This window comes from Ixodes scapularis, unplaced genomic scaffold (genome assembly GCF_016920785.2).
Source record: "Ixodes scapularis isolate PalLabHiFi unplaced genomic scaffold, ASM1692078v2 PGA_scaffold0__279_contigs__length_252992795, whole genome shotgun sequence".
In the NCBI taxonomy this organism is placed as follows: Eukaryota; Metazoa; Arthropoda; class Arachnida; order Ixodida; family Ixodidae; genus Ixodes; species Ixodes scapularis.
In genome coordinates, this window is record NW_024609835.1 from 7,256,180 (window position 1) to 7,268,669 (window position 12,490).

The following is a 12,490-nucleotide window of genomic DNA, read 5'->3' on the forward strand; positions in this document are numbered from 1 at the left end:
CGAAAACCTCACATCCGCAAAGTTTGCAGTCACCGAAAGCTAAACATTTTCACTCTAGCGACGCTAAAACTGCTTAAATTAGTCGTGTCACATATTTAAAGCAAACAACCACCACTAGGGGCTGTTTCGTAGCCTGTGGTTAGCCCCGAGATGCTCACCTATTCAAACCAATGGATGGCCAAGCTCTCCCAATAAACGTCTCTGCAACCAGATGCCAAAGTTTCAGCTCGGACGGATACCTTATTCAAAAGTTACAAGTCATTTTCTAAAATTTCAATGACGAAATGAACCCCATTTTTGCCCGTTTTCGGTTTCTGGGGGCACAGAGCCCGATGTATTTGAAAACTTTGTCGGCCGCCGTTTTTCCATTGAACTTTTCGGAAAATCACTTATAACTTTTGAAAAAGGTATCAAACCGGACTGAAACTTTGGGATCTGGTTGTGACCTCTAGCGCTACCTTAGGGCGGAGAATGAGCGTTCGGCGATGCCTAGTTTATTTTTGGCGGTAAAAAAAAGCCGGTAATTGTTTTTTTTTTTTTTTTTGTGGCACCCCGTAGAAAGGTTTTACGTGAAGAAGTGAGTAGTTTACTGAAATGTTGTCTATGAAAGGACTGGGGACAGGAGGGGCTGTTTGGTGAAGGAAGAGGTCAAATTCAAGCCAAAAAACGTTTTATTCAGACAAACTTTTTTTAGAATAGGGCAAAAGGCAACGAACGTCGCCTGACGAGGCCCCAGACTCTTGTAGGGTTCGGTAACACGTAAATACACACAACAAATTCACTAGATGTAGATTTACAGATATAAAATGATATTTGACTTTGATAAAAGAAACACTATTTATAATATCAATTCTCACGTTGAAACACTGGCCAATGTGCAGACGAGCTGGTGCCCATTAATCGTAATGTTTAAACCCTAAGACAACGAAGGTAGCTTCAAGATAAACAGGAAGGTATTGAACGAAGGTGACAGACAAGCGTCTCAAACTCAGCTAACACTGAGTGTGAAACGTAGTATAGAGAAGCTCTTCTGATGCCACTTATATCCGCAGGGTCTTCAACAAATGTTTCTTCTAGTCGGTGGTTAAGACCCCAGTCGATCGTTCGCCCCCAGCACGTGCTCGCTGCCTTCCACAGGCTGCGCGTGCCACCGAGTCTCATCAAACACAGAGAGATCGCAGTCGAGGCGGAGCATCAAGTGTCACCGACCGCAGTTGTCCTTTCACACTTGCCGCCGATTTCCGGCTCAAATAATTCCGTTTTGATGCACGCCAGTGGAAAGTCTTAAACTCCCTGCAGTAAATGTGAGCTACATGTTTTTTTTTTTTGTTTTTTTTTTCGGGTTAGTTTTGTGATGCGTTGGGTTTGCGAACCCGAAAGAGCCCCGACGCGTCTCCTCGTCCCATCGGCGCTCGAATGAGGCCCTCCGTGCCTTCCCTCTCTTTGCCTCCCGGTTCTTCAGGAGACATGCGGGGTAATCAAGGACGCGGGTAACGTGGGCCGAGTTTCCTCGGCAGCCCTCCGCCCCGCAGGCACGCGCCCACCTCGGAGCTATCGAGCCATCGGAGAAAAAAAAAACCCGCTGAAGAGGAGCCGCTCCCGACTTTCCTCTTTGACGCGCCAGAGACAGGAGGGAGAGTCGAGGCGCCCACTAAATGGGAAGCGAAAGTAAAAATCTCGCCACCAAGCACGTCGCTTGGCGTCGGCAAAAAGGAAAAGTCGGCTGGGCGGTCTTCCAGTCGACGGAGGGCAAGGAGGCAAACAAGGAGTTTCAGGCTGATAAGTAGAGTGAGAAGACACCCGTTAAGCTACTACACACAGAAGGTGAGAAAAGAAAAAGAACACGTCGCTTTAATTTCTTGTTGTTGCTGCCCTTTTTTTTTTTTTTTTCATCGGGTTATTTTATTATGAGCACGCGGATTGTTAGCAAGCACGACTCGCCGATTGCGATAATACGAACTTTTCGGCGATGTACTTTTCAATTAATGCGTAATGCGTTCATTCCAGAATGAGTTGGCGCATTGCAGCGATCAAAATCAGAACCAAAGAAGCTGTCAGTCAGCCAATAAGAACCAACAAGTTGGATAACCCCTGAGTGTGCTGTCTAAGCCTTCTGCAGTAGTAATGCAAACAGTCCATTCATCAAATAAACCGCAAACTCCGAGTGGCAGTCTCCAGAGAAAAAAAAAATCCTTACAGGGCCAATTCCGGTTAAGAATAAACTAAAATTAAAGACTGGTACCGTATCGCCTTAGAGGCAGGAAATATTAGCCACGTTGAATTAGCCTAAGACTGGGGAAGAAGAGAACCATCAAAAGGGAAGGGACAAAAAATAGAGTGGACGACCTTTATTTAGTGCACCTCTCTCTCTATATATATATATTACAACTCAAGGTAAACACCACCAACACAGAAGTAGGAAGCGGTGGCACTCAGTTCGTCGAACGACGGTTTAGCGAATGCCGACTTTTCATCGAAAGACACTGTAGCGAATGGTCACGGGTGGGCCAGGAGGGCGTTCGCTATGCGCCTGGCGTCAGAGGAGTGGCTGTTGTACCGTGCAAGACGAACGTGCAGCCGGGCTTGCCGAAATCCATGACGCGAATATGGGGCCAAGTGCCGACAAACTTCGCACGGCGGCACGTTCGTTTTTCGCGCGGCGCAACAGCCACTTCACTGGCACGCTAAAGGCTGATTCGGGTAGTGATTTCTCGGCAAACTATATTGCCGTATCTTCGGCAAGGGCGTTCGCGTAGTCAAAGGCTGGCGAGTGCGCGATGTTCGGATGACGCTTCTGAGGCGTGCGCCGGACATTTACCGGCGCAGTTTTTGCCCGAGCTCCAAGTGGTCGTCGGGCAGCTTGTCTGCCAGACCGTAGCTGGTATCGCCATATCCGAATCGGGAAAGTGAATCGAACAAAACAATGCTCGTCGACAGCGGGTTCGAGTAGAAAACGAAGCCATTGAGACAAACGCCCCTTTGTGCTCCGAGAAAGAATAGCAATCACAAAGAAGATAAATATAAAATATCTGAAAGGAAGCTAGCGCAAGGTCAATGCGTTCTGGGACACAGCATGGTTTTACACTGCTGTAAAAGAATGTATTGATATACCGCAACTCGGCACTTGAACGCGCACAAAGGGGTGGGCACAATGCAAAGACAGGGAATTCAAGAAAAGGTAATATAAAGAAAATATAATATAAACAGCGACCTTGGGAAGCGTTTTGGGAGCCTCGTAAAATAGCAACAGTTCATTAAAAACTAAAACACAATATACTGAAATTTGACGCATGTGCTTCGCACATATTTATTAATTTGCCCTTATATTAAGTTTATAATTTAAGATCCTGTAAGCTGTGCGGGCTGTCGTAATGACAATTTAAAACAAAAATATTATGATTCCACTCGTGTCTACCGACATCTCAGAGTTCGAATATATGTTGCTGATGCATACTGCGTGCCTATTGTACCATAAAACAATCAAAGAAGTTAACAAAGCCCACGCGGGACCCATGCAAACGAAAACGCAAGTTACCGGCGCTTTGTGTTCGGGTGGAGGGGGTTACGTGGTCGCCCTCTCCACCCAAACCCGTTGCCCGTGCCGCCGGCAAGGGCACGCGGGCGATTAACCACGCGAATTCACCATTAGCATGCCATCTTCGCAGTTCATCACACGCATGTTCATCGATTTTGAAAGCGAACAAAGCAGGCGCCGAAGTAGAAGCACTTAAAGGTGCACCACGGTCAGGCGATCTTTTCGACCTGCGCCCGTGGCTCCTGCATGATCTCACTCTACTTATACATGCTCGCGTCTAAGGGCTGAAAAGACCTATCGCAGTAAAGGTTCGGCGCATGCTTGAAGCCGCCATGGCTTTATTTCACAGGAGGCAGTGCCCGAGTAGACTCGTGCAGTCTCGTGCACCGCTCGTGCGGAATTCCAGCGGAATTCCAACTATTAGACAGTTTTAGTATAGCGTTGCTGAATCATACGTACGCAATACGCAATAGTATAGCGTACGCTAAAAATGACCTGCTCGGACCGAATTTAGTTGTGCGTTAAGGCCGGTTCAGACACTTGCGTTTGAGTGCGTTTGAGTGCGTTGCGTCGAGAACCGAAAGCGAGTCAGCGGCACATCTGTGCCTCGTATGAAGAGTGGAATCCAATTCAAGGAATCATCTTGGCACGCGATATAAGCAGCAGAGATGTCCTGGTTTCTCGCAGCCGCAACGCAGTCAAACGCAACTGTCTGAACCAGGCTTTACGTTTTAGAGTGAACACCGCGCATGATCTTGGTTAAATTTGCTAGAGCCGTAGAATTACGCGTGCTTATAGCGCAACCATTCTCCTGGAAAGAAATATTAAAAAAGAAAAAGTGTCCAATCATTTTATTCCAGATTTAACCAAGCCACAGCTGCCTCGTCAAGCGCGCTTTTCTGCGGGGTACAGAGGCTACGAGTACGAGTGCGTAGTAAAATTCGATCACGGAGCCTCCGTCACTCGTCCCGTGGAAACGGCACCTTTTGTCAATGCTATCGAGGAATGAATTCATGACCCTGATGTCCAGTGCATAGCGAGAACTTCGGCGATTTCTTTTAGAGTAGTTCGTCCGTCGGCGATGAACTGTGGGAATAGGCTTAGCGTTGAGCAGATCGCATCGTCGACACACACTGCGAGCGGCGAACATTTCCACTGTGCACTCCTTCAGCTGCAGGGCGATCTGATTCGACCGCGGTAGGTCCCAGAAAGAATCGCCGAGCTGAACACCACGCGATTTCACGTAACACAGAACTTGGAAAACACCACGTCACCATTGCTGCGCCAGTCGAGGCAACCGCCACCTTGAAACTGGCGCTCTCGTTGGGTCCGAGATCTCTCGAGAGCGTCCCGCAAGGCCCGCTAGCCAGCAACGCAAAATCCCCAGCGTTGCGTGCGTACGCAATACGCTAGCCCTTCTATTGCGTACTGCGCATGCGCACTCTCGACCCGCAATCTCCTTGCGTACGCAAAGCTATAGCGTACGGTCCACTAAAACTGTCTATTGTTCCCTCGATGCATTGCGGCAGCGGTGGCGTAGCCGAACTGGCCGGTGAGATCGGTCTATTTTGTGGAGCGAAGTTTAACAGCGGACCTCGCGCTGCAAATGTTTATACGCTGCCGCGTGTTTGTCGGCACCAACCTTTATGTTTGGTGCCAACGCAGCCGAAGCCGATGCATGATATCAAGGCATCAGTTGCATGAGCGACTTCATCCGCGCTCAAACGACGCCACTTCGAAAGCTCAAAACCGGGTTGCACTACAAACGCACGACACGGCCAGCAAATAAGGTGTCCATAAAATACGTTTGAATGGTTCTGACGGACTTCAAACATCGAAGCCAGTCGGAAATCAGTCAGTCAAAGAACTGCCGGTAGCGGTGGACGTCAGGCAAACAAAATCAAGCTCACATAGATCGGCGAGAACGACCCGTGGCCCGAGCAAACCCTGAGTGCCTAAGCTGCATGCGCAGCTGAAATCAACTGGTTTTGTTTTTCCGGGAAAAAAACAGCGCCATCTATGAGAAAAACACTACAAATAAATCGGGGGTGAATTCCTTTAAGAATGACTACTGCGGAACGTCTACAATTGCTACGCTACGTGGGGAGGCTTTGCCGAATGAAACTATCGCAAGAAAGGAAGAAGAGAAAAATAGATGGCGTTGAAAAATATTAATTTTCCTGCTCATAGTGTCGACCGAACTCTTAACTGCAGTTTATAAACAACGTCAGCTCGGCTGAGCAGAATACTGCCCAAAACGACTTCAGTTCCCCTAGACACTAGCAAGTTTTACAATAAAAATGGGAACTCAACCAGAAGCTCGTCATACACTGTGAAAAAAAAAAAAAAACATTATTAGAAATATCCTTTCCCTGGTCAGGCAGGCTACTTCGTCAGCAAATAAAATGTCTTTTGGTAAAATCAGGAGTGTAAAATACTTCACGCGTCAATTTTTCTCTGTTCTTTCGCAGCTGGGTGCCGTTTCGTTGTAAAATGTCGGCGCTCCTAGCGCCCTTATAGACGCCCATGTACAATGTGGCTCCATCGCAAGCAATAAAGTCACATAAGAAATGCTGGAGTGTCCTAGTGTACGCCGAGTAGTTAACGCGGTGTGACAGGGTGCTCTCTTGACGCCCGCGACCAAGTCGGCAAAGATGGTTGCCGAGCAAGAACATGTTTCCCGACGGCTGGTGCTGCCACGATGTGAAAGGTTTAAAAACAAAATGCCTCCGTCGCGTTCCAGACAAAGTTACCCTCTCTCACGTGGCCCTTAATCTCAAAAACTCTTGTCTTACAAACAAAATTCTATCGTTTGCCCAATGTAACCATAAATCTCCAACGTCAATAAAAAACAAATATGCGAAATATTGAGCGTAGAACACGCGCGCATAATCGAGGAACGCGTAATTAAAGAAAAAAACTTAATAAACCCTTGCCGAGAGTTTTTTCGCAGAGCCGCGATCGAGGCTCACGTCACAGCTGGAGCAGGCCCACGCACCGCACCCTGGCGTAAACCAGAAGGCACGTGCCAGCTGCGAAGCACAGCGGTGAGTCGGCCCACGCCAGCCCAGGACTACGCGTGAAACACGACTCTGTCCCAGGTTGCGCGGAGTCACGAGGACCGTAATAATTAAAGGCGGGCGGCGGTGCGCACACCTACCGCCAACAGCGGCCCGGAAAGCGCCGTTCGGCGTTCATTAGCAGCGCGGCGTCCCGTCGGCGCAAGCCCGCGCTCTAATGCGAACCTAATGACCGGCCGCAACAGCCGCAGCCATCGGCGTATGCCGGTATGTCGGAGCACTCAGACGCATTCTGAGCACTCGGCCGACACCGGAGGCCCTCATCCCCCGCAACGCGGCGCCGAGGTCCGTACGGGTCGTGGAGCTACGGTGCTTGTAAGGCATCTCCGACTGCTGCGTCCCATTCCTTTCATTCGTTCAACGTCAACCCGAGCTGGCAACAAAAGACGAAACAAAATCCCAAGTGTCAGAATGTCGGATGTCACAATCATGCCTGTCGGCCGTAGATGTTTTGGGGGAAAAAATGACGCCTAAATCGCTGCTGTCGCTACGCTCATTCTCGACGAGATGCGTTCTCATTTGAAAAGAGGGTTCCGACTCAGCAAAGGATGGGGATTCCAACGTCGCGACGGTCCGCATACTGTTGTGCTCGGAGAGTCAGTCTGTTCTCCGGGACGCCGTCGGTTTCACATGCAGCCAGCGCCGATCTCCTCGATCGACGCGTTCGCTTCCTGCCTTTGACAAGCCTTCGGCCCCGCGTGCACTCGGAGCATGCGCGCGCAGTCAAGGCATAGCGCATAGAGCGTCTGCTGGAGGCTCTTTCAGATAGACGTCTTTCTCAAACCCCTCATAACTATTCTCCAGCAAAACCGACACCATCTAAAAGACTGAGGTTTTTTCGCCATTTTTGATCGTCCCTCGAGGCTTCCATGATGACAAACAGTTGTCCCCGTGATTCTGTTCCTACTCTCGTTCCAACGTGTTGCCCAAATCGCTTGGAAGGCAACCAAAGGTACCGCGTGACAAAGAGATCTTTTGTTTAGCAACGTTCACCGGAACGCGATCCTTCTATTACTTCGACGAAGAAAGTCGAGCATCTGGAAGCTCGCCTACGCCAACTCATCGCCGCAGGTTCGAAAAGTAGCCAATAAAAATCGGGGCGAACCATTCTGATCTCAATGCTTGCCTGCTGAAACCTTGGCACGACAGGACTTCTTTTAGACCGCCATATTTGGCCGATTGTGGCGATCGATATGTCGCTGCAGTCGAGAATAATGCGGCATATTGAATATGACATTTTAGCATGTCGTTACCGTAATCTCGTTTAGTCAGGTGAGACTGCTTATAGACCATGCAAAAAGACAATCTGCATAGAGATTCGAACGAAAGTGACCGCGAGATCCGTGCTTCAAATGTTGCATGACAATGAGTTCGAGGAGAGACTTCGCAACTTCGCACGCAGCATTCGAACAACGGATATAGCGGTGACTTGTGTTTGAAGACTGCTTTCGTATGATGCATGAGCAGTGTGACTATACTCGTGTAAGGTCTGGCGTCATTGTTTATCGCTTTCTCGGCGTGCTCTATGTGTTGCCGGGCGCCGCCACCTTCGCATTCGTGACTAATGCATACCCGTAAAGAGATTTCCCTTTGCGGGAAGCTGGCCGGGGTGTCATGTTTCCTCTCCGTGCTCCGATGGATCGACGAGCAGCATTGCATTCCGGAGTGCCAAGGTTGTATGAGAGTTGCGCAAGACCTGACATCAGAACCGACGAATGGCAAAGCCTCTGAAGGAGTGATGTCAGTTTTGGCAAATAGCAAAGCGTCTGAACAAAATGATGTCAGTTTTGACGAATGGCGCTGGAGAAAAGTGATGTCAGTGTTCGGAGTGTTTTTTCTATGTTCTTTCACTTGGGGGTATTGTAAGCAGCGCGTATCCGCTGGTATTTAAGCGGGGTCTTGACTGGAAAAGGGGTTCTTGTCTGGAGCTAGGTGGGCAGGCCTCACCTCGAGTAGCCGCGGAGAGGGTCCGTGGGGCGGCCAGAAAGTTCCCTTCCTGCTTTGTAAAAGTTGCTTTATCGTGATTCCCTGTATATAAAGTATACCTACCCCATACCAAGCCTCACCGAGCCTTCTCGCTGATGACATCGGGAGTCCGTGGCGCATCGAGAAGAACAAAGAACCATCCACTGGCGCAGTCGCCAGCACGAAGCACCACGGAGGAATCGACGACGGCAACAAGACGACAGGAAACCCTCGCAGGACGCCAAAGGCGGCGTTTCAGCAGCGGACAAGAAAAGACAGATCATCGAGTTTCCTTCACTGGCCGTCCGCAGGAACGACACGAGGTCAAGACTGGGACAAGAAAGGCTACGAAGGAGAGATCTGCGACGTTTCCGGAACGAAGAGGACGCCAAGCAGTAACCGTCGACGCACAGACGAGGAGCGACCGCTGGCAGGCCACCGGGAAGAAAACATGGACCCGACACGCGGTCACGCACCGCCACTATCGTGCCTCAGGGACCGAGAATTGGGCGCGGAGAGCACCATCAGACTTCTGCAGCGAGGACCTCGGCTTCAGGCGACGAGCGACCAGGCGCACACACAAACATCCGAGTGAGTCCCTTGGTTCACATTCCTCTGTTATGTGTTGTGTTGCTCGAGCCGGCCCAATTATATGAATACCAGATTTCCGCACCTAAACGCGGATAAAAATCGGAGAGACATGAGCGAGAGCGGGAAAGGCGGCGGGGATGGTAGTCACGTGCCAGACTCATCTCTCTCGGAAAAAGAAATGGAGTATAACCTGAAGCTAGCAGAAGAGCGCCGACGCGCTCTAGAACTTGAACTCGAGCTCGCTCGGGTTCGACTGGACACCGCGACGCAGAGGCGTGACGAGGCGAGCGAGGCGGAACCTTCGAGCGGCCAGATGGGACTCAGATATTACTCCAAGTTGCTAGCAGGTGCCTTCCCGAAATTCCCAACCGACGGCGAGGTACCTATTTGGTTCGAGTCAGTGGAGAGCTCACTGGGTGCGTACGACGTTCCCAAGGCGCTGTGGGGGCAGATCGTCTTCCCGATGATCGCTGAGCGGGTTGCATACTTGTCGACGCTACTAACCCCTGCGGAACACAGGGATTACGATATACTCAAGGGAGTAGTTCTCGACGAGTTGAAGCTGTCAGCGGCCGAATACCAAAGGCGGTTTCTTGCCGCGACCAAGCGAAAGGGGGAGACCTGGAAAACGTTTGCAACTCGTCTACAGAGTTACATTAACTTCTATGTGGAGGCCCGCGGCGTCTCCTCCTTTAAGAATCTTCTCGAACTGTTAGTCGCCGACCAGTTGAAGTCGGGTTTAGCAGAAGAAGCCGCCAAGTACGTTAAGCTGCGGGAGGGGGAAGAATGGTTAAAAGCAGACGAACTGGCTCGGCTGCTGCAGACCTATGAGGAAGCGGCGGGCGAGGGCAGTGCGTGCGCGAAAATAAACCTCGCTAAAAGGGCAGAGTCAAAGGGCACCAACCAAGGGGTAATACCGAGCGCATCAAAAACAACCGGGAGCGTTACAGCTCGGGCAGAGAAACCCGAGACGACCAGGCCGCCCTCGGTTGTTAAGAAAGCGTCTCGGCCGGGCGAATGCTTCCAGTGCGGAAGCACGAGCCACTACGTGGCTCAATGCCCGTTCGCTCGGGAAGCGAGGGGGGCAAAAAGTGACGAACGACCACGCGGAGAGAGATTAACGGCACGTATCGCAGCTGAAAGCCGCAGCTTGGCACATCCAAAGCTTGGGAGCGTCAAAGTTAGCTGCCGAGGCAAGGTAATTGATGCAATTGTCGACACCGGAGCAGACATCACAGTAGTCCGTGAAAGCAGCGTGCCAAAGGAGCTGCTAAAGCCGCATGGGAGTATAGAACTCGTGTCCGCATTCGGCGAGAAGGTAGTAGCTAAGCTCGCCGTGGTACCACTCGCACTTTACCGCGGGGCATCCTTGATTCACGACGTGGGTGACGCGACGCAGGTCGTGTGCGCTCTTACGGATCGGCTCACACACACTGACTGCCTGATCTCCGCAGAAACATGGGAACAGTTGCACACGCATAATGAGGGGGATGACGAGGTTCACATACAAGCAGTGGGAAAACGGGGCCAGCAGGGAGAGCAGGGACAAGAACGGGAGAACCTGTTCGAGCCATCGAATTCCAACACGGTTTCAACCGATGTTCCCCCACCGCCTGATATCTCCGGAGAGGAGCGAGAGGAGCCGAATCTTGAGACTGAGGTGATGCAAACCAGTGACGCGCGAAAGTTCCGTAATGAACAGCGAGATGACGAGTCATTACGACGGGCTTGGCAAAATGAAAAAGGTGGCAAGGCGGGCATGTCAATAGTAGACGGATTGCTGTACCATAAAGATCAAGTACTTGGTCAGAAAGTGCTGCAGTTATTACTGCCCGAGTCGCGCCGCAGCACTGTGCTTCGCCTGGCCCATGAGTCCTACTGGGGCGGTCATCTCGGCTTCCGCAAAACAAAAGCGCGCATTAAGTACAGTTTTTACTGGCCAGGCATGGAGAAAGACATTCGCGACCATTGCAACGGATGTCACAGTTGTCAGGTTCGATCAGACAGACGGCAGTCCGATAGGGTGCCGATAGCACCGCTCACGCGCCCGAAGTTCCCATTTCAGAAAGTCAACATTGACGTGATCGGACCTATCGACCCACCTTCAGCCAGAGGGCACCGCTATGCATTGTGTGTCATAGACTTGTGCACACGCTGGCCAGAGGTGGTTTGCCTAAAGTCACTGTCAGCCAAAGCGACATGTGATGCGCTGCTGACCGTGTTCACCAGGACAGGAGTACCAGAAGTAGTGTGTTCGGACTGCGGAACGAATTTCACAGCTGCACTTACTAGCGAGTTTCTCGCGAGACTGGGTTGCACCCCACGGTTCTCGACCCCTGACCACCCGGAAAGTAACGGGTCCGTGGAAAGGTGGAACCGTGTATTCAAAAATATGTTGTTTCACGTAATCGAGAGAGACGCCCGAGACTGGGATCGATTCGTCCCCTTCTTGCTGTGGGCCTACCGAGAGGTCCCCCACGACACAACGGGAGTGTCGCCTTTCCGGATGCTTTACGGTAGAGACCCGGTCGGGCCTCTCGCTATCCTCGGGAGAAGCTGGGCGGGTGATATTGAGATCCCAGCGGAGTTAGCGGACGCTCCCGCGGACTACTTAGAGAAATTGAAAACGCAACTAGAGCTCGTAGCTGACGCCGCGGAGCTCACCACAAGCAAGCAACAGGAGGCGTACGCGTCGCACTACAACAAACGCACCATGTTAAAGGTGTTTAACGAGGGCGACGCGGTCCTCGTCTTTGACACAAACCGCGCAGGGAAAATGTACCCGAAGTAGCTGGGGCCGTGCACAGTAACGGAAAGGTATCGTGAGCACTCGTACTACGTGCAGACGCGCGATGGCCGCCGCATGCTAGTGCACGCGAACAAACTGCGCCCCTACGTTTGCGAAGTTGCATCGGTGAGCGTTATGTTCCACGATGACTGTGACTTCGGGGAGGTAGAATACACTCCGCGAGCAGCCGAGCCTGGCCAGGCGCGTCCAATTCTCGATCATGAAAAGACCGCGCACATCGATGAAGAAACAGCTGCCCGTATAGGTGCTGCGTTCGACCAGCACCACGCGCTCTTCTCGGGCCAGCCGGGTATCGCGCGAGTGGGGGAACACCGTGTGAAGCTAATCGAAGGCGCTAGCCCAAAGCGCGGCCGCCCCTATAGGATTCCTGACGCCTTAAGGGGGGAGGTTACTGAACAGATCAGAGAGCTGCTGGAGCTAGGTTTGATATACCGATGTGAAAGCGCCTTCGCACACCCGATCGTATGCGTGCCAAAGAAAGATGGGTCGGTGCGCTTGTGCATCGATTAC

General features: G+C 51.3%; 1 protein-coding gene across 1 annotated transcript; it reads left to right on the forward strand.

Annotated features, from left to right (window-relative positions):
- The first annotated feature begins 8,431 nt into the window (after positions 1 to 8,431).
- On the forward strand, positions 8,432 to 11,962 carry LOC120842433. Its single transcript, XM_040213555.2, has one exon. The coding sequence runs from the start codon at positions 9,233 to 9,235 to the stop codon at positions 11,960 to 11,962; it is 2,730 nt and encodes a 909-aa protein (XP_040069489.1). The 5' UTR covers positions 8,432 to 9,232.
- Positions 11,963 to 12,490: the final 528 nt, after the last annotated feature.